The sequence below is a fragment of the Penaeus monodon genome, chromosome 44, assembly GCF_015228065.2.
Source record: "Penaeus monodon isolate SGIC_2016 chromosome 44, NSTDA_Pmon_1, whole genome shotgun sequence".
NCBI lineage: Eukaryota > Metazoa > Arthropoda > Malacostraca > Decapoda > Penaeidae > Penaeus > Penaeus monodon.
Window position 1 is genome coordinate 447,588 of NC_051429.1, and position 26,080 is coordinate 473,667.

General features: G+C 40.2%; 2 protein-coding genes across 2 annotated transcripts; both read right to left on the reverse strand.

Moving 5' to 3' along the window:
• Positions 1 to 13,016: 13,016 nt before the first annotated feature.
• LOC119568490 lies at positions 13,017 to 16,126 on the reverse strand. Its single transcript, XM_037917026.1, has 2 exons — positions 15,888 to 16,126; positions 13,017 to 15,713 (listed from the first exon to the last, which is right to left on the reverse strand). The coding sequence occupies exons 1-2, from the start codon at positions 16,057 to 16,059 to the stop codon at positions 13,138 to 13,140; spliced, it is 2,748 nt and encodes a 915-aa protein (XP_037772954.1). The 5' UTR covers positions 16,060 to 16,126; the 3' UTR covers positions 13,017 to 13,137.
• Positions 16,127 to 19,103: 2,977 nt separating this feature from the next.
• LOC119568483 (protocadherin-15-like) lies at positions 19,104 to 22,449 on the reverse strand. Its single transcript, XM_037917017.1, has 2 exons — positions 22,250 to 22,449; positions 19,104 to 22,105 (listed from the first exon to the last, which is right to left on the reverse strand). Exon 2 carries the CDS (start codon positions 21,299 to 21,301, stop codon positions 20,258 to 20,260), a length of 1,044 nt encoding a protein of 347 aa, XP_037772945.1. The 5' UTR covers positions 21,302 to 22,105; positions 22,250 to 22,449; the 3' UTR covers positions 19,104 to 20,257.
• Positions 22,450 to 26,080: the final 3,631 nt, after the last annotated feature.

Below are 26,080 nucleotides of genomic sequence, written 5' to 3' on the forward strand. Positions count from 1 at the left end.
CGCCACCGCTCTTGATGGTACGTCCGAGACCGTCGTCAGACAGTACTATGCGCGAGTAAAGGCGTGTCGATGACCGCTTTTGGACGTCCAAGCGGCCGAGCGGCATGGCATGGGCCGTTGCCAGCGCGCACGGGGATCTTCGTCTCGCTCTATGCGCCCAACGCTCTCGCTTGGTACGTCCAAGAGCGTCGTCAGAGAGCGCTATGCGCGAGTAGAGTGTCGATGAAAGCTCTTTCGACCGTCCTCATGAGCCCTTATAGGCACCACACTGGCATGCTTGACGACTTCCTCTTGCTCGCCCTCCTACGATAGACTTATAAAGAACAAATTTATATAAAAAAACTAGCGGATACATCGACCGAGACTCTGGTTATAACCGCGTTGCCCCTGCCCACTTAACCAGCCAATCCGAGATCGCGAGATCGACTCCTCGAATTGTCATGAATAATTAATACGCATAAAGTTTTGAAATGCACACATAAAAATTAATACAAAAAAAAAGTCTCGCTCAATCGACTGAGGCTCTACGGGATATAACCGCGTGCCTGCAAGCTAACCTGCCAATCCGAGACCAAACAACACAATAATGATATATATATATATATGTTTATATTTATCGACTGACGTACCAGATGGGGGACGGGTGGTCGTAGGCCAGAATCGAACCCCAGATTTCAGATCGATCGAACCCAGTACTTCTGTTTATTCGAATTTTTTATTCGAGTTTTCCCCAAACTCCTGTGGGACTCTGAAATACGATGAAATATCATAACAAAAAAGTCGGGTTTTTAGATATTCGACTCAGACTGGCAGGTTAAGCGGGCATGCACGCAACTCGATATAACCTTGAGTCTTAGAGCGATGGGAATTCTGAACTTTTTTACATAAATTGTTTTATGTGTATATTTCAAAAACTTTATGCGCCGTTAATTGATTTATATAAAATACGAGGATTCGATCACTTGATCTCGGATTGTCAGGTTGAGGGGCACAGGAAATCGCGGTTATAACCAGAGAATCTCAGGTTCAATGGATATGACTACTTATTGAATTTGATTTTTGGGGTATAACAATGACTTTTAACACTGATTGTATTAATTTATATGCAGTGTAGTTTTTTTGATGCAATAAAAATACAGACAAATGTCTCGAACGTCCTTAGACGTAGCTAGACCCGTGTCGGTCACACTGCAACGCATAAGAGCGCTGTTAGAGAGAGAGGGGGTGTTTAATATAAATCCAATATCAAAATAAAATATTACGTCGTAGATCTCAGATTACCAGGTGGGGGGAATGGACACAAAATCCATAACCCTAAAGTTCAGACGATTGATCTAAACTTTTTTATATGATTTTTTTTGTGTGTAAAATAGGGAGTACTCACTCCTATGCTATTCGTTAATTCAATAAAATATTAATAATTAAATCGGTGTTGCAGATATCCGTAATCCTTTCTTAGAGCTCCGTTGGGCTGTACGGACCATGGTAAAAAAAAAAGTCAAAATCTCCTTAATTAAAAAGTTTTTTTTGCCATGTGTATAGATTAACACGGTAATGTGGCCTAACATGGGTCATCCGACCGTGCACGGGCCTCCTTCGTCAGCATAAACACAACTCAGTGACGAAGGCATAATGTGGGCTAATGAAACCTTATACTGTAATCATCATTTTTTTTTCTGGAGTGCTCCATCAACATCCTTTGATGCGACATCTGTATGGAGAAACTTGTGTGCATGGGACCTGCACCATAGACACGGCCTACTATTAGTGATCTTGCTCTATGTCTGCAAAACTACAATGTCCCCGGTCCTTCGTCAGCATAAACAGAACTCAGTTGACGAAGCATAAATGTGGTCCCCCCCCCTGCAACACGATCCTGTTCTTTTTTTTCCTTTTTTGTTCTTTCCTTTCTTCAGGCTCATCAACATCCTTTGATGCGACATTCTTGTAAGAGTAAACTCGATTCACTAATTAGAAGTGATCGAACTCGATATTATATTACGAAAACAAAAAATAAAGATTACTATAATAATAACAGACATATTTATTTTTTACATTCTATTTATTATAATTTAATCTTTTATTAATATTTTTTAGTATATTATAATATTTTAATATTTAAGGTATATAAAAAATATATATTTTGTTATAGATATATATACTATATGTAACATATATATAATATAGAATATATATATATATAATATATATAATATAATATATATCTTTAACGGTTCCTTATAGCATCCATGAAACTTCTGACAGGTTCAAAGAATGATTATCAATTTCACCTCACTATATAGTTATATTTATTAATTAATTGTTTTTTTTTTTCTGTTACAAGTTATGATAAAATTTTAAAAAATCAAACCTCTATACTGGAACTGTCTGAGTAAACAACATATTCTTGAACAAAGTTATATTTCTATGGGTTAATGGAAACCTTAGTATCATATGTATTTCTCTAATTTATTTTCTACTATTAATAGATTACTACATCACCACATTATTACCGACTACAGAGAGTAATCTTCAGCAATGCGTCGAGGGTGAGAGAAAACAAATTCGTGTTGGACACCCCGTCATCTGTTCAAGGGCGATGGGACCACTACCCAGGAAGTCTCCGTCTTCGGCGGGAGAGAGTCGGCGGTCGAATCAGCCAAACGAATTCAATAACTGGTTAGAATAAACCTTAAGAGACGAAGAGTAACCTTAATGGTCGAGCGCGATGAATTTCAAGTAGCAGGAATGTGGTGCACGACATACTAAAAAGTGAAAGTGATTATGGCGACAAAAATCACAAGAATTATTGTTGAGAACTCGGCCCGCAGCTGATGGACATAACCTTAAGACCTCCAAGAACAGTGACGACCCGGAATGAAGGCATTTGGGATTAGTCAATTCCGCATGTATACTTCTAAAAGCATCTTAAAGAAGAAACAGATGACGAACCCGGAATGAAGCATTGGGACAGTCAATTCCGAGTATATTCTAAAAGCATCTTAAAGAAGGGAAATGTCATCTTGTGAAAAGTTGTGTACTACTGGAAAAAGGGTGAAGCTAAAGAACTATCCTCGGGCACAGTTGAAAGGAGAGCAAAGAAACAGAGCAAAAGTCTGGAAAGGCCAACCAAGAGGAGGAAATATGATCACATTACAACGTTGCAGCAGTTAATGAAATGATGAGCTGTCATCTGAGTCGGAAGACCAAAAGATTCACTCAAAAAGCAACTCACGCCCTGCAAAGAAGAAGGATCGCCAGCAAAATTCCACTCCGAAGCGGACGCCCGGGACTACCGACCAAATCTAATTTTTGTTGAAACCTAAAGGAAAGGGTAATAATGAAACAGGCATAAGAGTATGCTATGAGCTTCCCCAAACTAGATGGCCATAATCCAAAGGACAAGAAAGGCCATTCATATATACAAGGGGGCCTAAAGCAACATAGACGCGGGAGGCAGTGGCTACCGAGCTGGAAATTTTATATACAATGCTTAACAAAACATTTCTGATAAAGTATAATGGGATCGCCAAAGAAAAAGCGATTAAAGCTATACGGTACAAGAGTCTGAAAAGGAGCATCAGTCAATAACACGGACAAGAGAACAAGGAATGCCAGATCCTATTAACAATAACCGAAATTATTGCAGTCAGGATATCGACCCCATACCATAAATTATGGGAAGTATACAAAAAGGTTAGGGCCAAGGCAACACCCTATGCACTATAGGATAATAGCCTCTGCATGCCTGACCTTGTTTTATGTCGGGTGGAAGCTTCCATGCATATAGAGTCGCCGAGAAAACGGTGAACATGGCATGAGGTCAGTAAGATGGGATACCGAAAATTTAAAATCCAGTATTTGAGGACTAGGGTCACTCACCATTCGGCCGCCATCGTCAGCACATCCACCGCCCCTACCGCCATTCATTTAATCGACAATGGTTGACAATCCGACGATCCAGTTCTGCAGACATCACTGGACCCACAACTCTGCCAGTTCCGCCACCGCCACCGCCACTGCCCCGCCACAGCCGCCGCCACATCTACACAAAAAGTGTATGCAACATTGCTTATACGACTGTCAAGGAGAGGATCATTGCACACACCACACAACGTGCAGGCACACACACACACACAAACACACAACACACACAAACACAAACACACACACACACACCAACACGAGACTCAAGGCCTTTCATACGAGCAAGTCGACTCAGCCCATTATATACAACGTGCATGGACACATGAGTGAGAGAAAAGAGAGAAGAGGTTATTGCAGCTTCATAAGAACTACCTATGACAGAGTTATTGCACACACAATGTGCAGCACACATTGCTTCAAACGACCTGTCATGAGAGAGATCATGCACACAAACACACACACATGCACACACACACACACACAACGTGCAGCACACAGTCCTTCATGCGACCTGTCAATGAGAACACCATGACAGAGCTCATTGACATACACAACGTGCATGCACACATACATCCAACAGAGAGTCATTACCTACTTCAGGAAGTGTCAAAGAGAGAGCTCTTGCACACACAAAGCGCATGCCCATCATCACACCCACCACGAGAGTTCCATCGGCGTGTTAGAGGACTTCATATGACACATCAATGTAGCCCATCGCGGGTCATTGGAACATGCATGGACATCATTCGTCTCGCTTTACACGCCCAATGGTCTTGCTTGCTACGTCCGAGAGTGTCTTAAGACCATTGCCACACCACACACACACACACACAACAACCAGAAACACTCAACAAACACACCAACACGAGAGTTCATAGCCTAGCTACAAACGATGCAAGCTGGACAACATGCATGCACTGAGAAAGATCATTGCACACACACACAAACGTGCATGAACACATACACACACACCAACACGAGAGTTCATTGCCTGCTTGAAACGAGCAAGCTGTACAACGTGCATGCACGAGTTCATTGGAGAGTTATAGCAAGCTTCATATGATCTGTCAATGAGAGAGCTCATTGCACCCAGCACGAGAGTTCATTTGCCCTCTTCATATGACCCTTCAATGAGAGAAATCATTGCACACACACAACGTGCATGCACACATTTACACGCCCAACGGTCTTGCTTGCTACGTCAAGAGTGTCTTAGGACAGCGTTCTGTGCGTGTAAAGCGAGTCGATTGGAAGCTCATTGGCCTTCCGATGAGCCGTCAATTGCACGTGACGCGGTAATGCAGCCCTACCAACTGGTCATTGCATGACAGAGATCATTGCACACACACACAACATGCATGCACATATGCTTCATATGACCTGTCAATGAGAGTAATCATTGCACACACACATACACACATACACACACACACCAACCGAGAGTTCATTGCCTGTTTCATAGAGGAAGCTTTGACTCAGCCCATTGTATATACAACGTGCATGGTCACATGAGTGAGAGAAAGAGAGAAGAGAGTTCATTGCATGCTTCATAAGAACTACCTATGACAGAGCTCATTGCATACACAATGTGCACTCATATATCTCCAACATGAGAGTTCATTACCTACTTCATGCGACCTGTCAATGAGAGAGCTCTTTGCACACACAACGCGCATGCACACATACATACCCAACACGAGAGTTCCACCGGCGTGTTAGATAACTTCATATGACACGTTAATGCGGCCCATCGCGGGTCACTGGAACATGCACGGACATCCTTCGTCTTGCTTTACACACCTAACGGTGTTGCTTGCTACGTCCGAGAGCGTCTTAAGACAGCGTTCTGTGTGTGTAAAGCGAGTCGATGGACGATCATTGGGCTTGGCAATGACAGAGCTCATTGGAAAAGCCTGCATTTTGTTTGCGTGCACACATGAGAGGGAGGGAGAGAGAAGAGAGTTCATTGCAAGCTTCATAAGAACTATCTATGACAGAGTTCATTGCACACACAACGTGCATGCACACATTGCTTAATACGACCTGTTAATGAGAAAGACCATTGCACACTCACACACACACACACACACACACACACACACACACACACCAACACGAGAGTTCATTGCCTGCTTCAAACGAGCAAGCTATACAACGTGCATGCACGAGTTCATTTGCTCTCTTCATGCGACCTGTCAATGAGAGAACTCATTGCATACATAACGTGCATGCACACATTTTACACGCCCAACGGTCTTGCTTGCTACGTCCAAGAGCGTTTCAAGCGAGTCGATGGACGCTCATTTCGCCGTCCGACGGCCCGTGAAAGGCTCCCATTGGCGTGTTAGATGACTTCATATGACACGTTAATGCGGCCCTCTCGCGGGTCGTTGGAATGTGCACGGGCATCCTTCGTCTGGCATGCTACGTCCGAGAGCGTCTTAGGACAGCGTTCTATGCGTGTAAAGCGAGTCGATTGGAAGCTCATTGGGCCTTCCGATGAGACGTCAATTGCATGTGACGCGGTAATGCGGCCCTGGTCATTGCAGCATGCAATTGCCTACTTCATACAAGAGAGTTCATTAGACGTTTCATACAACCTGGCAATGACAGAGCTCATTGGAAAAGCCTGCATTTTGTTTGCGTGCACACATGATAGGGAGGGAGAGAGAAGAGAGTTCATTGCATGCTTCATAAGAACTACCTATGACAGAGTTTATTGCACACACACACACACACATACACACACACACACACACACACACACACACACACACACACACACAACGTACATGAACACATTCACACACACCAACACGAGAGTTCATTACCTGCTTCATATGAGCAAGCTACGACAGAGCCCATTGCTTATACAACGCGTATCCTTCGTCTCGCTTTACACGCCCAACGGCCTCGCTTGCTACGTCCGAAAGCGTCGTAAACCAGCGTTCTGAGCATTTCAAGCTAGTCGATGGACGCTCACTGTGCCTTCCGACGGCCCGTGAAGGGCTTCCATCGGTGTGTTAGATGACTTCATATGAAACGTTAATGCGGCCTAGAGCACATTGCACACACAACGTGCATGCACACATACACACTTGACACAGAGTTCGTTTGCCCTCTTCATGCGACCTGTCAATGAGAGAACTCATTGCACACACAATGTGCATGCACACATACACACCCAACACGAGAGTTCCATCGGCGTGTTAGATAACTTCATATGACACTGCTGATTGCATTCATGGTCATTTCAATTGTTTGTGAACTCTTATTGAGCCGACATGTCCTCTGAAGAACATTAACTATTATGTCTTGAGACTTTCTTATGTCCAGAATGTCCTTGCTTCTCCTTTTTGTAAACCGTTTTTCTGAGAAGCCGTTCCATTCTCTACTACGTCAGTATGATAACTAAACATACTGGGCAATATCAATATATATGTGTGTCTCTTTTTCTCTGCCTGTTTCTCTCTCTGATACATTCTTTGGGTGATCACATTATGTTCTCCCTTATCCACTTTCCCCCAACTTCATACTCTATCGACACAAAAGATGAACCGTAATGTTTATACTGACATACTGGTTATTGGTGCGAGTCTTTAAGTACCTGTACGGTCGTGGTAGTGGCACAGGTTGCAATACACATCGCTCATTTAAATTCACTTGCCCTCCGACACATAAAAAAAAAAAGTTCATTGTCTGTAGGCAATATCACACGACGAGGTTGCATTGGTTGTGTTTGTGTGCATAACTGTCTCATGTGTGACTTTGAACGGCTAAAATACAGAATACTTCCCACTTCATACGACTTTACTATGAGACAGTTCATCGCATATACAGTATTTTCAGTGTAGATGCAAGTTAGGGTAGGGTAATGAAACAAAAATAAAATTATACAATTGTGCCATGACAGTAATTTGTATTTATATTTGTATACATCAAGATATATATATATATATGATCATATTATGTATAAAAGAAAATGGAACCATATAGAGATTAATTATTTGACTCATCACCTGTTTATTATCATATATCGGTTTCACACTTCCATACCCCATCAACGAGGTACTCACTGTTCTCGAAGGGAAGACCTTTATATTTGTAGACATGAACAATGTTCTGCTTCTGAGTATCAGCTACCACCCTGGATGAATAGGGGAACTGTAAAATCTAGAGGGACAAATGACCGGTCTATAATTCAGACGGGGAGTCTCAGGTCTCTCTGGTAGCATGAACGGAGAGCTGGATACGGGCGGAACAGGGGACACGTCTGGTGACCTGCATATTGGACAATTTGCCTGATATCTGCGCACCCATATGTTCAGACACTCTGGATGGAACCTATGGGAACAGACAGTTCGATGATGATCATCCAGAGAATCTAAGCAGATGCCACACTTGACGTCACCATCGCTATATTCGCTATCCAGCACTTCTTTTTTTGTAGCATTTGTCTTGCATATTTGGTAGGTTCCTCTTTTCTTTAGAAATGAGGTGGCGAACTTCTTACTGATCCAACGACTCAGGTAAGAATCGAAAGATACACCGTCATCGATTATCGCATACGCCCTTCTGATTAGCGATGGTTCAGTGCCAGTGCAATCATATATTTCATCGCTGGCATGATCATCTCTCCATATAAGAACCATATCTGCTGTATTCAGAGCTGTTGAACTCCCATAGAGGGTCCATGCAGAGGCAGAAAAGTATTACATAAGACACTTGGCTGTTCCAACCTTCTTCCTATAAAGCACTAATTGGAGGGCCGTCTTATTATCTTCTCTTCGTCGTATCTCAACATCAGGCAAAGTAATCTTCTCGTTATGGTTGAAGAGATCGAAGAGCATTTCTTCACTCTCACTGTTATCTATAAGGAAGTGGTAGATGGTCTCCATATCAAAGGTCATTAGATTGACTGTAGCCCCAGCCATTAGAAGGTCATTGAAGTAATTCCTTCGGCCTTCTTTACAGGTCGCCATTATTGGAGTCTGACCGCTCATATCTATAGAATTCAGGTTATCGCTGATGGTCTGCACTTTCAACATTTCTGCAAAATTGGGGAGCCTTTCAGAGATAGTGAGATAGAGGATAGTCAACCCAGTCGGGGTAACAGGAACCCTTGCCAGCCAGCCATGTTGTTTTGTCAGTTCGCAGATGGCCATTGGATTATCAGCAGCAAAGGCGGCCAAAGTCTTGAGTTCCGATGGCGAAAAGTTAGCCTTTTCAAGAATATCACATAGATGTTCATCATTATTGCTGATTGCATTCATGGCCATTTCAATTGTTGGTGAACTCTTATTGAGCAGACATGCCCTTTGAAGAACATTAACCATTATGTCTTGAGACTTTCACATGTCCAGAATGTCCTTGCTTCTCCTTTTTGTAAACCGTTTTCTGAGAAGCCGTTCCATTCTCTACTACGTCAGTATGATAACTAACCATACTGGGCAATATCAATATATATGTGTGTCTCTTTTTCACTCCCGGTTTCTCTCTTAGATACATTCTTCGGGGAAAAAAAAAATATATGGGCTCTCAGACTCTATCTCCTCGTATGGGTGATCACATCATGTTCTCTCTTATCCACTTTCCCCCAACTTCATACTCTATCGACACAAAAGATGAACCGTAAAGTTTATACTCACAGAGGTGGTTATTGGTGTTAGTCTTTAAGTACCTGTACGGTCGTGGTAGTGGCACAGGTTGCAATACACATAGCTCATTTAAGAGAGGTTTGTCTGGTCTATGATTAACTTTAATGGACGGAGGCGTGCCTATATCTTCTGATCTGCACATAGGGCATGTACTTTTTTCCACAAGCCAAGTTCTCAGACACCTTGAGTGAAACCTGTGGGAGCACAATGTATAGTGGTGATCGTCCATTTTTTCGAGACATATGGCACATTGCAATTCCTCTGCATCAACTCCACTACTGATCGCTTCAGCTCTAGATGAATTTGTGGTATATCCAAATGAACCAAACAGCTCCATATATGTTTCAATTGATTTCCGATTTAGGGGGCAATCGATAGGGAAATGATAGTGGCGGTTCAACAGTCTCCTTGGCTCCCTGAATGCTGGCCATATTTTATTGGGCAATCCCCACATATCACATGTTACTTCTTCATCTAGCTTACCTTCATAATACTCAAAAAGTATTCTAATAAATGAAGGTATAGTCGCGTTATATTTCTCGATTAGTGTCAGGGCATCTGTGTTCAGCCTTAGTAACATCATGTCTGCCGTGTTGATACCAGAGAGCGATGCGTATAGAGAAGAGGCCGAGGCACCAATCCGTTCCATCGTTTCTAGCCATTTCAAAGTTAGATGTTTTGAGGGCTAGCTGTAGAGCCGTCATGTTGTCTTGTTCTCGCCTAACTTCCACGTCAGGCATTGTGACCCCTTTCCATTCATCTAAGATTTTCAACAACAAATCACCACTTCTAATATTCGTTGCCATGAAATGAAAGATAGTCTCACTTCAGGAGGTCATGAAGTTCATTCCACATCCAGCTTCCAATAGAGACATGAACTTTTGCAAACGGGACCCATATTGGCAGCAGGTCATAAGAGGGGTAACACCAAGCCAATTTATCACGGTCAGATTGTTCCTGATCGCCTCGACTTGAAACAGGCCGGCAAAGTTGGGTACCTCGTCGACGATTGCATAATGTAAGATGGGTGAGCCACAAGGGGTGATCGGAATTTTGCTAGCCAGTTGCATCGCCTAGTTAACATAGATATGGCACATGGGTTGTCAGTGGCATATGTGGCTATGATCTTCAATTCAACTGGGCTGAACTGAACACTCTCTAGAATGTAGTCCAGGGTATGACAGCTACTCTCGCAGATGTATATCGTAGCCAAGACCACATCGATATTGGAGAGTATGGCCCTATCTACTCTCTTCATAAGAATCGACCATTTTTGATCTGACCAGCGAGAATTGACTTTTCGCCATAAGTTCCTAATCGAATATTGCAAATCAAGGGATCCTTCGTATTGCATTTTCTTCAACAATGCGTTTACTGTTCCGCCAATGACATCGTAATCTATAATAGGCAACCAGGATGTTATTACCTTCATAAAGTTCTTCTCTTCAAGATGCCCAAGATATGCTAGAAATGGACTGTCTATTAAATCCAAATAGGAAGAAGAGGAGTTTATATTGATCTTTCCCGACATGACGGCCGTATGGATCTCGTCGAAATTGGAGTTGCTGGTAGCTGCTAGAAAACAAGAATTCGTTAGGGAATCATCTACGCTAAGCATTCTTGTCAACATCGTCGAAGCAATGCGCAGCGAAAACGATTCAGACGTGGCACCCACTTCCATCATTCGTACTGCTGATTTGAAGAGCTCATAAGAAACTTTGGAACGCTCAAAAGTCTTGCCCCTGTGACAGACCTGAGTGATATCTCCATGGTATTCGTGGGTTAGGTATGACTCTACTTTTTCGGGCAAGTCAGTGGTTTCATGAACTAATTTCCCATATACAAGCATTATAAGAGACGGACCAAAGCAATGGAGGAGGAGAGCAAAGTTACTCATGTGGTTAATTCTTCCGCTCTCGCCAATCGTGTCAGGTCTACAAAACTTAAACACTATGATTTCCAAAAAAGTTTTTCCCATTTCATCAGGCATCATCATCGCCATGTTAACACATAAGAAACAGTGGCTTACATTCCTTGTCCACTTCGCTGAATAATGAGTCATTGTCGTTCAATATATCAGCCAAATCGGTTTCATTACCCCCACCTGACACCCAATTTGCTATATGCTTCACAAAGCATACAGTGGAAGGCTTGCACAAATCATATATGCTATCCCACTGATTCTCAGCTGCAGCTATCACTGAACGCTGGAAGTCGGTGAACACGCTAGTTTCCAATGATGTCGAGCAGAGATTTGTTCCTGACATAGCTCTTTGTTAGAACAGATTATAATGTCTTAATCATTATCCTGGTGTGTTCGATGACAGCAAGCTGTAAAAAAAAAAATAATAAAATGTAAGAAAAATTAAATTTTGATATTTCCTTACCGAGTGCTGAATCTGTAGATCGAAGTGATTATAGATATAAGTGTCGACTCACAGATAAAAAAAATTATAATAATAAAAAAATAAAGAATAATAATCATAATAATAAATAAATATCATATTAAAATTATAAACTATCGGCTATACTCGTGTTGCCTATACCTACCTTATCTGAAGAAACTGTCGGCTAAACTCGTGTTACCTGTACCCTCCTATTCTGACAATCTGAGATCGAGCGACCCAGCACATCCTTTTATACAAAACATGTCTTCGCCTCGCTGTCTCTTTAACAGCGCTCTTATGCATCTCAGGGTGACCGACAACGGGTTTTACTACATCCAAGAGTGTTGTAAGACAATGTTTTTCTTTTGTGTACGTATAAAGCGAGTAGATGGATTTTTTTTTTTTTTTTTTCTAACCGGCCGAGGACCAGTGGGAGGCAACATTACCATGTTCAACAGCGTCTTTATGTATCGCAGGGTGACCGACAATAGGCTTTTTGCTACCTCCAAGAACGTTAAAAGACAGTGTTATGTGGGTGTAAAGCAAGTCGATGGAGTTTTTTTTTCACTGTCTGAGGACCCATGGGAGACCATATTACCATGTTCAACACTTTCTTGCTCATACTCCGAGGCATAAAAAAAAGAAAAGAAAAAAAAACAAAAAAACAATAAAATAAAATAAATGAAATAAAATATAATAATAAAAAAATAATAGTATTAATAATAATAATAATAATAATAATAATAATACATTACAGGTCTATCTTCTTAAGATATAACATCAAAATATTCCGTACATCTTCCGATGAACGGTAAGGAGAGAGAAAAAAATGTTACAATATATGTTTATTTAGTTTTTGTTATATATTTAATTTATTTATATACTTATAAATATAATATATATATATATATATATAATATATATATATATATATATATATATATATATATATATATATATATATACATATATATACAAATATATAAAACATATAAAAAAAAAATATATATATATACAAATATATACAGATACATATATACAGGCAATGAGTTCTCGTGTTAGGTGTGTTAGGTGCGTGTGCATGTGCGTGTGCGTGTGTGTGTGTGTGTGTGTATGTGTGGGTGTGCAATGTGCTCTCTCATCGGCGTTTATTACAGTATATGGTATTAAAGGTGAGGCCACCGAAATGCCCAAGGACTTAATGGAGATGGCGCTAAAGGAATCGACGCAGGTGCTCCCTCTATACACGGAGAGACTAATGGAGTTGTTAATGGATCTGCCTCTGTGTGCACACCATCACGATTTAACTTCTTATCGGTTGAAAATGATAGTGGATCTGCCTTTGTGTGCACACCATCACGATTTAACTCACTATCGGTTGAAAATGATAGTGGATCTTCCTCTGTGTGCACATCATCACGACGGCGGAGATGGAGGTGGAGGTGGAGGCAGAGGTAGAGTGGTCGGTGGCAATGGGAATGACGGCGGCAAGGGAGTCGTCGATGGAGGTGGAGGTGGAGATAAAGGTGGAGGCAGCATGGTCGGTGGCGGTGGTACAGCGACTGCTGTCTCCCGTGGTGGTGGGAATGACGTCGGCAAGGGAGTCGTCGATGGAAGTGGAGGTGGAGGCAGAGGTAGCATGGGCGGTGTCGATGGGAATGACGGCGGCAAGGGGGTAGCCGATGGAGGTGGAGGTGGAAGTGGCGCGGTCGGTGGCGGTGGTGCAGCGACTGCTGTCTCCCGTGATGGTGAAAAGGACGTCGGCAAGGCAGTCGTCGATGGAGGTAGAGGTGGAGGCAGAGGCAGAGTGGTCGGTGGCGATGGGAACGACGGCGGCAAGGGGGTCGACGATGGAGGTGGAGGTGGAGATGGAAGTGGCGTGGTCGGTGGCGGTGGTGCATCGACTGCTGTCTCCCGTGATGGTGGCCGGATGACGTCGGCAAGCGGGTCGACGAAGAAGGTGGATGTGGAGGTGGAGGCGGAGGCAGAGGCAGAGACAGCGTGGTCGGTAGTTGTGGGAATGACGGCGGCAAGGGGGTCGACGATGGAGGTGGAGATGGAGGTAGAGACAGCGTGGTCGGTGGTGGTGGTGGTGGCGGATTGGTGGTGGCGGTTGCGGTGGTGGTGGCGGTGGCAGTGGCGGTGGCGGTGGCGGTGGCGGAACTGGCAGAGTTGGTGGGGTCAGTGATGTTGGCGATGGAACTGGCAGAACTGGCAGTGGATGAGTGACCATAGTCTCTAAATCCTGGGATTTTAAATTTTCGGTATCCCATCTTAATGACCCTCAATGCCATGTTAACCGGTTCTTCGGCGACATCTATATGCAATGGAGTATTCCACCCGACATAAACAAGGTCAAGGCATGCAGAGGCTATTATCCTATAGTGCATTAGTGTGATAGCCTTGGCCCTAAACTTTTTAGGTATATCGTCCCATAATGTTTGTATGGGGTCGTGTCGTGTTATGGATCTGATGCTCCTTTTCAGGACTCTTGTCCGTACAGCTTTCATAGCTTTTTCTTTGCGATCCCATTCTACTTTATCAGAAATGTTTGTTAAACAATTGTATATAAAAATTTTCAACTCGGTGGCCAACTGCCTCCCGCGTCTAGGTTGCTCGAGGCCCCCTGGTACATATGAATGGCCTTTCTTGTCCTTTGGGATATATGGCCATCTAGTTAGGGGAAGCTCATAGCACATCTTATGCCTGTTTCCATTATTACCCTTTCCTTTAGGTTCAACAAAAATGTGGGATTTGGTCAGGTAGTCCCAGGCCGTCGCTTCGGAGTGGGAATTGTTGCTGCGATCCTTCTTCTTTGGGAGGCCCATGAGTTGCTTTTTGAGTGAATCTTGTGAGTCTTCCGACTCAGATGACAGCTCATCAATTTCATTGCTGCTGCGACGGTTGGTAACATGAGCATATTTCCTCCTCTTGGTTGGCCTTTCCAGACTTTCACTCTGTTTCTGGTACCTCTTCCTTTCAACTGTGCCCGAGGATAGTTCTTTAGCTTCACCCTTTTTCCAGTATTCCACAAACTTTTCAAGACTGACATTTTCCTTCTTTAAGATGCTTTTAGAAGTATACATGCGGAATTGACTATCCCAATGCTTCATTCCGGGTTCGTCATCTGTTTCTTGGAGGTATGTCATCAGCTGCGAGGCCGAGTTCTCAACAATATTCTTGTGATATTTTGTCGCCATAATTACACTTTTACTTTTAGTATGTCGTGCACCACATTCCTGATACTTGAAATTCATCGTCGCTCCGACCATTAAGGTTACTCTTCTTCGCTTAAGGTGTTTCATAAAACCAGTATTGAATTCGTTTGCGGATTCGACCGCCGACATCTCTCCCGCCGAAGACAGACCTCCTGGGGTAGGTGGTCCCATGCGCCTTGAAACAGATGACGGGGGTGGTCCAGGAACGACGAATTTGTTTCTCGTCACCTCGACGCCAGTTGCTGGAAGATTACTCTCTGTAGTCGGTAATATGATGGTAGTGTAGTAATCTAGTACGGCATCATTCATTTGCATTAATGATGTGCCATTAATATTCCCTGATCTTTCGAGATGCTCGAATTCCTTGAATGCAGCAATCAGGCGATTAGGGTATTGAGAGATCCAGATCCGGGTTAAGTGGCCCAGGGGTCTTGGATCCTCTCCTGGGTTTTGCTTCAAGTAATTGATCTCCGCCTCGATACATCGCCGAAATTCGCCATCGTTGCTCTCACTCTCTGTTTCAACTGAAAGAGAGAATTTTATTATTACTATTATTATTATTATTTATTATCATTATTATTATTATTATTAAAATATATTATTTTTAAATAAAAATATATATCATTTTATATATATTTATATATAATTAATATATATATATGTATATATATATATAAATTTAATCAGTAAATACATACCATTCTGACATAAGTGGACGAAGAGATTTTGGTAGTAGTCACTGGTTTTCATGAAACACATCTCTCGGTAGCTTGCAGGTAAATCAGTGAGAATGTGTGTAATCTTTTCATTCTGGAGGTCGAATATCCTAAACAATTGTTGATGGGATATGGAATCTCCCTGTTTTACCATCCTCACCAGATGATCTACTTTTCCCGTGGATTGCTGAAGTGAGAGAGAATAATGAGGAGGAGGGAGGGAGGAACAAATTTAATTCCATATATATATGTATATATATATATATATATATATATATATATATATATATATATATAAATATTATTATATAATGTTATATATATATATTTTAATAAATGATAACAAAAATATCAGGGTATAAATATGACGGGTACTATAGGGTCACATTACAAGTTTCGAAATATGGACACTTAGAATATAGCCACAAAAAAGAGCCACACACAAAGAGCCGCCGCCGCCACAAGAAGAAGAAGAAGAAGAAGAAGAATCAAAAGAGCCAAGACCCGAGCAGAGCCAAGAGCAGCCAGCCAGCCAAGCCAAGCCAAGCCAAGCCAAGCCTCTAGAGGGGAGCTACCCTCCTCCCCATTTCTGGTAACACCTATATTTCGCTTGTGTTTTTACTATATATATATATATATATATATATATATATATATATATATATATATATATATATATATATATATATATCTTTAACGGTTCTCTATAGCACATTGAATCTTCGACATTTTTCAGGAATGATTATCAATTTCACCTCACTCTATATTTATATTTCATTTAATTAAACTGTTGTTTTTTTCTGTTACAAGGTATGATAAAATTTTACAAAAATCAACCTCTATTTGTGGTAACTGTCTGAGTAAACAACATATTCTTGAACAAAGTTATATTTCTTATGGGTTTAATGGAAACCTTATTTATCGTGATTGTCTTTCTCTCATATTTATTTTTAATTTTATTTATATCTAAGTGGTTGATAATTTCATTACGGATTAATATCGACATCATCTTGAATGAAGAATCGTTCCGCAGTTTATCTCCGTAGCTGCAGATTGTTTTCTGACAGAGGTGCTCCAGTCGTAACACGTTACTCCAAGGCCGTTGTACTCCTAATTTGTCGTTGAGCATAAACCGTAGTATAGTATCGCGTTCGCCGTAAGAACATACTATGGAGTCGACAAAGCGCTGAACGTCATAGGATACAATTATGATGCTTTTTCTGGTTGCATAATCGTCACTATACATAGCCTCCACATATAGCGGTCTGGACTTGTAACGTAGTCTTAAAAGTAGGCGAAACTCGTTATCCTTTATATTAGCAAAAAATATACGCAATTCACTGACCTGTGTTGAATCAAGAAATTATGCAGTTCCTCTTCTTTCCACTGTTTGAGTTCGTCAGGAAACGTAATTATATCCTTATTATGCAGCATTTCGTTCAGTCTATAAAGCCAAAACTCTAGACAAACACTGTCCTGGATACTACGTTCAATACTCATAAAAGTAAATTCAGATACATACTCTCTTGTTTTTTTATCTGATTTGGTTACGGTATAACCATAGATTGTATCTCGTGATGTTGCAGACATATGTCTCTTGTTAGTGAAAGACATATTTCTATGATGAGCGTAAGTGTAAGTGCATGTACCAGTGACCACTTCTCGCTCCTGTCTAAACTTCCCTTCCTCCACGGTCATATATATATATATATAATATATTATATATATATAAATATATATATATATATAATATATATATATATATTATATAATATATTTGTCGTTATATATATATATTTATAATATCATAATATATATATATATATAATATATATATATATATATATATATATATATATATATATAGTGTGTGTGTGTGTGTGCATGCATGCATGCATACATACTTTTTTTGTGCGTGTGTTTGTTTGTACATAACTACTTTTGTATGTTTATTATTATTTTATTTTCTCTCTGTAAGTTAGTAATTTTATTATATATTTATAATATTGACTATATTTTTTTATTAATATTTTTACATTAATATTTATATAATAATTTTATTATTATTATTATTATTATTATTATATAAATACACAATATTTTATTTCATCTTATCACTCCTTACCTTACCTTACCTTACTTTACCTTACCTTAACTTTCCTCGCCCTTTCTCACCTCACCTCATCATCATCTCACTCTACTTCATCTCATCATCTCTGTGCTATCTGACCTCACCTAACGGACCAGGGTCCGGAAGCTCCTACCCCTCAGGTTCCATTTCCTAGTAAAAACACAAACGAAATATAGGTGTTACCAGAAATGGGGAGGAGGGTAGCTCCCCTCTAGAGGCTTGGCTTGGCTTGGCTTGGCTTGGTTTGGCTTGGCTTGCTTGGCTTGGCTTGGCTTGGCTTGGCTTGGCTTGGCTTGGCTGGCTGCTCTTGGCTGCTCTTGGCTCTGCTTGGGTCTTGGCTCTTTTGCTGCTTCTTCTTCTTCTTCTTGTGTCGGCGGCGGCTCTTTGTGTTAGCTCTTTTTTGTGGCTATATTCTAAGTGTCCATATTTCGAAACTTGTAATGTGACCCTATAGTACCCGTCATATTTATACCCTGGTATTTTTGTTATCATTTATTAAAAATAATATATATATTATATATCTTCATATAATAGATAATTATATTATATATATATATAGATAGATAGATAGATAGATATATGGAATTAAATTTGTCCCCCCCCTCCCTCCTCCTCATTATTCTCTCTCACTTCAGCAATCCACGGGAAAGGTAGATCATCTGGTGAGGATGGTAAAACAGGAGATTCCATATCCCATCAACAATTGTTTAGGATATTCGACCTCCAGAATGAAAAGATTACACACATTCTCACTGATTTACCTGCAAGCTACCGAGAGATGTTATGCATGAAAACCAGTGACTACTACCAAAATCTCTTCATCCACTTATGTCAGAATGGTATGTATTTACTGATTAAATTTATATATATATATATATATATATAATATATATATATATATATATGCATATATATATATATATATTAATTATATATAAATATATATATATATATATATATTAATTATATATAAATATATATAAAATAATATATATTTTCTGATTTATAATAATATAATAATAATAATAATAATAATAAAATTCTCTCTTTCAGTTGAAACAGAGAGTGAGAGCAACGATGGCGAATTTCAGCGATGTATCGAGGCGGAGATCAATTACTTGAAGCAAAACCCAGGAGAGGATACAAGACCCCTGGGCCACTTAACCCGGATCTGGATCTCTCAATACCCTAATCGCCTGATTGCTGCATTCAAGGAATTCGAGCATCTCGAAAGATCAGGGAATATTAATGGCACATCATTAATGCAAATGAATGATGCCGTACTAGATTACTACACTACCATCATATTACCTACAGAGAGTAATCTTCCAGCAACTGGCGTCGAGGTGACGAGAAACAAATTCGTCGTTCCTGGACCACCCCCGTCATCTGTTTCAAGGCGCATGGGACCACCTACCCCAGGAGGTCTGTCTTCGGCGAGAGAGATATCGGCGGTCGAATCCGCAAACGAATTCAATACTGGTTTTATGAAACACCTTAAGCGAAGAAGAGTAACCTTAATGGTCGGAGCGACGATGAATTTCAAGTATCAGGAATGTGGTGCACGACATACTAAAAGTGAAAGTGTAATTATGGCGACCATATATCACAAGAATATTGTTGAGAACTCGGCCTCGCAGCTGATGACATACCTTAAGACCCTCCAAGAAACAGATGACGAACCCGGAATGAAGCATTGGGATAGTCAATTCCTAAAGAAGGGAAATGTCAGTCTTGAAAAGTTTGTGGAATATTGGAAAAAGAACTATCCTCGGGCACAGTTGAAAGGAAGAGGCACCAGAAACAGAGCAAATGTCTGGAAAGGCCAACCAAGAGGAGGAAATATGCTCACATTACCAACCATCGCAGCAGCAATGAAATTGATGAGCTGTCATCTGAGTCAGAAGACTCACAAGATTCACTCAAAAAGCAACTCACGGGCCTGCCAAAGAAAAAGGATCGCAGCGACAATTCCCACTCCGAAGCGACAGCCCGGGACTACGTGAGCTTCCCCTAACTAGATGGCCATATATCCCAAAGGACAAGAAAGGCCATTCATATGTACCAGGGGGCCTTGAGCAACCTAGACGCGGCAGGCAGTTTGCCACTGCGTTGGAGATTTTTATATACAATTGCTTATCTAACATTTCTGATAAAGCGGAGTATGATCGCAAAGAAAAATATATGAAAGCTTTACGGACAAAAGTCCTAAAGAAGAGCATCAGATCAGTGGCGGCGGCGGCGGCGGCGGCGGTGGTGGTGGCGGCGGCGTCGGCGGCGGTGGCGGCAAGTTGGTCGACGATGGAAGTGGAGGTTGAGACAGCTTGGTCGGTGTTGATGGTGGTGGTAATGGTGGTAGTGGTGGCGGCGGCGGCGGTGGCAGAGCTGGTGGGGTCAGTGATATTGGCGGTGGAACTGGCCTCGGATTCACCATGGTGATTAAATAGATGGTGGCGGTAGGGGCGGTGGATGTGCTGGCGACGGGGCCGACGGTGGATGAGTGACTATAATCTTCAAATCCTGGGATGCTAAACTTTCGGTATCCCATCTTTATAACCCTCACTGCCATGTTAACTGGTTGTTCGTCGACATCTATTTGTGATGGAGCATTCCATCCAAAATAAAAAAAGTCAAGATAAGTAGAGGCTATTACACTGTACTGCATCAGGGTAATAGCCTTGGCTCTAACCTTTATAGGTATATCGTTGCATAATGTCTGTATGGGGTCGATATCCTGACTAGCAATAATTTCGTTGACTGTTATAGGATCTTGACACTCCTTGTTCTCTCGTCGTTCTATGGATCTCATGCTCTTCTTTAGGACTTTTGTCCGTAAAGCTTTCACATATTTTTCTTTGCGATCATACTCCACTTTATCAAAAATGTTAGATAAACAATTGTATATAAAGATCTCCAACTGACTGCCAGGTCTAGGCTGCTCAAGGCCCTCTGGTACATATGAATGACCTTTGTTGTCCTTTGGGATATACGGCCATTTAGTTAGGGGTAACTCATAGCATATATTATGACTGTTTCCCTTAATATCCTTTCCTTTGGGTTTAACAAAAATGTGGGAATTGTTCAGGTAGTCCCGGGCTGTTGCTTCAGTGTGGGTATTGTTGCTCCAATCATTCTTCTTGGGTAAGCCCGTGAGTTGCTTTTTGAGTAAACCTTGTGAGACTTCTGACTCAGACGACAGCTCATCACTTTCGTTACTGCGACGGGTGGTAACGTGAGAATATTTTCTCCTTTCATGACCTTTCATGACTCCGGGTTTGTTTCTGGTATCTCTTCCTTTCAAGCGTGCCCGAGGATAGTTCTTTACTTTCACCCTTGTTCCAGTATTTCACAAACTGGCAAAGACGGATATCTCCATTCTTTAAGATGCTTTTGGAACTATACTTGCGGAACTGACCTTCCCAAAACTTTATTTCGATTTCGTCATCTGTTTCTTGAAGGCTTTTAAGGTATCTTATCAACTGTGAGGCCGAGTTCTCAATAATTTTCTATTGATACTTGGTCGCCAAAATTACACTTATACTTTTATTATTTCGTGCAGTACATTCTTGGTACCTGAAATCCATAGTCGCTCCGATCATTGGGGTTCCTCTTCTTCGTTTCAGGTGTTCCATAAAACCGGTGTTGAATTCTTTCGCGGATTCGACTGCAGACATCTCTCCCGCTGAAGACATACCTCCTGGGGTAGGTGGTCCCATTCGCTTTGAAACAGTTGACGGGGGTGGTCCAGGAATGACGAATTTGTTTCTTGTGACCTCAACGGCAGTTGGTGGAAGATTTCTCCCTGTTGTCGGTAAGATGACTGTAGTGTAGTAATCCAGTATGGCATCATTCATTTGCGCTATTGATGTGCCACAAATATTCCCTGATTTCTCGAGATGCTCGAAATCCTTAAATACGGCAATCAGGCGATTAGGATATTGTGAGATCCAAATCCAGGTTAAGTGCCCCAAGAATCTTGGGTCCTCTCCTGGGTTTTCCCTCAAATCGTTGATTTCTGCCTAGATACATCGCCGAAAACCGCGATCGTTATTCTCACTATCAGTTTCAACTGAAAGAGATAATAATAATAATAATATAATTATAAAAAAATAGATAATATCATTATATAAATAATTATACTATATGCATATATATTTATATAATTAATCAATTAATATATATTTAATAACAAAATTAATTAGTAAATACATACCATTCTGACATAAGTGGGTGAAGAGTTCTTGGTAGTAGTCGCTGGTTTTCGTGAAAGACATCTCTCAGTAGTTTGTAGGTAAATCGGTGAGAATGTGCGTAATCTTCTCATACTGAAGGTCGAATATCTTAAACAATTGTTGATGGGATATGCAATCTCCCTGTTCTATCATCGTCACCAAATGATCTACCTTTCCCGTGGGTTGCTGAGGAGAGAGAGAAATAAGGGGCGTGGTGGGTGGGAAAAAAAAATCTAAATTCAAAATTTATATAATATATATTTTATATATATATATATATTATAATAATATAAAATATATATATATTATTTGTGTGTGTGTGTGTTAATTTATATAAATTAATTTTTTTAAAAAAATTTACCATTAAGAAATATTAATATTTCATTTTTAAAAAAATGATAAAAATCCGGGGTATAAATATGATGGGACCAGAGTCACATTAAAATTTCGAAATTGGACATTAAAATTTTAGGCCGTAAAAATAATATCGCAGAAAAACAAACACAACAAGAACAGCAACAAGCAACAAAAACACAAGAAAAAAAAAAAAAGAAAGAGCCAAGACCCAGGACCCAAAGCCCTTAGGAAGAAATATCCCCCCTCCCCTTTTCTAGTAAAACTATATTTTCTTGTGTTTTTATGGGAAAAGGGAACCGAGAGGAGAATCCGGACCCTGGTCCGTTAGGTGAGGTCAGCCAGAGATGAGGTGAAGTAGAGTGAGGTGAGGTAAGGTGAGGTAAGGTGGAAAAATGACTTAAATGTTTGTTTATAAGAAGTGGGCGAGGTGAAAAAAAGGAAGTAGGGTAGGTGAGTGAGGTAGGTAAAGGAGGGAGTAAGGGGGAAAAGATGAAATGAAATGTGTTTTAATAATAATAAAAATAATAAATTATTATTAATAATTTTTTTTAAAATTATAAAAAAAATATCTAAATATCAAAAAAAATTTAAAAAACATAGAAAGGAAAATGTGTATATATATATAAATAATAAACATACAAACAAGACTGTACAAAACAACGCACAAAAATAAAAGGGAAGAAAAAATATATATATATATATATATTAAAATATTAATATATTATAATATAAAATTAATATATATATATATATATGAATGACCGGGGAGGAAGAGAAGCTCAGACAGGAGCGAGAAGTTTCAGGGTACGCACTTCACTTACGCCATCATAGTGTATGTTTTTCAAATAGTTGACTGTGTCTAAAACATAAGGAAAATCTAGGTTATACCGTAATCAATCAGATAGAAAACAAGAAGACTGTTTGGGAATTTTTATTTATGAGTATGAGGTATTTTCTGGACAGTGTTTGTCTAGATTTTTGGCTTAGTATGAACGAAATGCGCATAAAAGGTTTAAATTTACTTTCCGACGAACTAAAGCAGTGGAAAAAAGGGAAACGCATAATTCTTGATTAAACACAGGTCATGGATGCGATATTTTTTTGTTAATAAAAGATATCGGTTTTCGCCTATTTTTAAGAAAAGTTCAAGCCAGCCCGCTGTATGGGAGGCTATGTTTTTGTGAGATTATGCAACCAAAAAAAGGGGGCCTATGTTTCACCGTTTTGTCGACTCCTAGTGTTTTTTAGGGAGAACGCGATCCATACTATGTTTTTTGCCCCACAAAAATAAGGAGTACAACGGCCTTGGGGTAAGTGTTGCGACGGGAGTTCCTCTGAGGAAAACCGTCTGCGTACGGAGAAAAATGCGTAACGATTCTTTTTTTCAGATAATGCCCTCTTAATCCGAAGGGAATAATCAACCATTTAGAATACAGAAAATTGAAAATAAAATTAGAGAAAAACAATCATGATAAAAAAGGGTTTCCATTAAACCCAGAAATGTGATTGGGTTTAAATCTTGTAAAAACTATACACCCTGATTACAAAAACAGTGTGTGCTGTGCTGGGGGACATGAAAAAGTTAAGTAAAAATAATTTTTGTCCTGACCGTGTCAGAAGATTCAGTGGATGCTATAGAGGAACAGTTAATGATATTGTGGTAAAAAAAATAAAAAAAATAAGGGAAGAAAAAAATTGGCCTGAGTTGGTATATGAAAAAAAAGTTGAACTAGCATGGGCAACAATTTGAGTATAAGTAATCACAATGGAAAATAAATAAATATATAGGCTTTAAAAAAGACAAATATCTTGAAAAAAAATTGTTAATTATATATAATATTAAATTTTTAAAATGGTAATAAAAATAAAAAAAATAAAGATAAATATAAAAAGGGGATTTTTATTATTAAATTTTTACTGTAAATTTTTCCGATTTTAAAGTTTTTCAAAACCTAGAATTTCGATTATAGACGCAATACACATGACAAATTTTTCGAAGACCAAGTCGAAGTTTTTAATGATAATTTTTTAAATATTAATATATAACTTTAAAAAAAAAAAAATTAATTACATTTTATTATTGATAATATTTTAATTTTAATAATTTAAAAATAAATAATAAAAAATTTAATTAATAAAAAACAAAATGATAATAATAAAAATATTAAAAAAAAACATCCTTATAGTTCCATTGAGGGGGGAAAAGATGAAAGGAGAAAAAAAGGACAGAGGAAAGGTAAAGGGGGGAAAAGAAAAGAGAAAGAGGGAAAAGGAATAGAGGAAAAATGAAGGGAGGAAGCAACAAAAGGAGGATAACCGAAATAGGAGAAAGTACGGAAAGAGTAAAGGGAGGAAAAGGGATAGAAAAAATAACAAAGGGGGAAAAAAAAGAAAAAAGGAGGAAAGAGGGGAAGGGAGGAAGGGAAAAGGAAAAAAGAGGAAAGGAGAAAGGCGATGGGGGAAAAAGGGGACAGGGAAAAGAAAAAAGGGAGGAAAAAGAGGACAGAGGAAAGATCGAAGGGAGGAAGGAAATAGAGGAAAGAGCGAAGGGAGGAAAAAAGATAGAGGAAAGAGCAAAAGGGGGAATAGGAGACGAGGAAAGAGTAAAGGGGAGGAAAAAGAAAAGGGGAAAGGGAAATAAAGGGGAGGAAAGAGAAACAGTAGGAAAGAGTGAAGGGGGGAAAAAGAAAAGGGGGAAAAGGAAAAGGAGGAAAGGGGCGAAGGGAGGAAAGAGTGAAAAAGGAAGAGGAAAGATCAAAAGGAAGAAAGAGTGAAGGGAGGAAAGGGAGATAGAGGAAATAGAAAAAAATGAGGAAAGATCAAAGGGAGGAAAGAGCAGAGGGAAGAAAAAGAGACAAAGGAAAGAGCGAAGGGAGGAAAGAAGATAGAGTGTAGGGAGGAAAGAGAGAAAGAAGGGGGAAAAAAAAGGGGGGAAAGAGTGAAGGGAGGAAAAGGAGAAAGAAAAGAGATTGAAGTTTGGAGAAAAAGACAGAGGAAAGAAAAAAATGAGGAAAGAGCAAAGGGAGGGAAGGCAAAGGGGAGGAAAGAAGGGTAGGGAAATAAGGAAAAGTCCGAATGCGAAGCTTGCTAGCCTAGCCTTATGTCGGGTGCCCACCACAGCATCTTCCAGGCGAAGTTGCAACTCTCGTGCCTGGGGGGGACGCGAACCCCGACCCCTCGGTTTTGAGGCCCACACGTTACCCCTGTCTACCCCAGGCTGGTAGGGGAATGAGGAAAAAAATAGACATAGCAAAGGGGAAAGGGAGGAAAAAAACAAGAGAAAAGGGGGGAAAAGGAAAAGGAGGAAAATGAAGGGAGGAAAGAGCGAAGAGAATAAGAGCTAATGAGGAAAGATGAAGAGAGGAAGTGTGAAAGTAGGAAAGAGGGAAGGAAGAAAAAGGGAAAGGGAAAAATTGAAGGGGGAGAAAAGAGTGAAGGGGGGAAAAAAGACACGG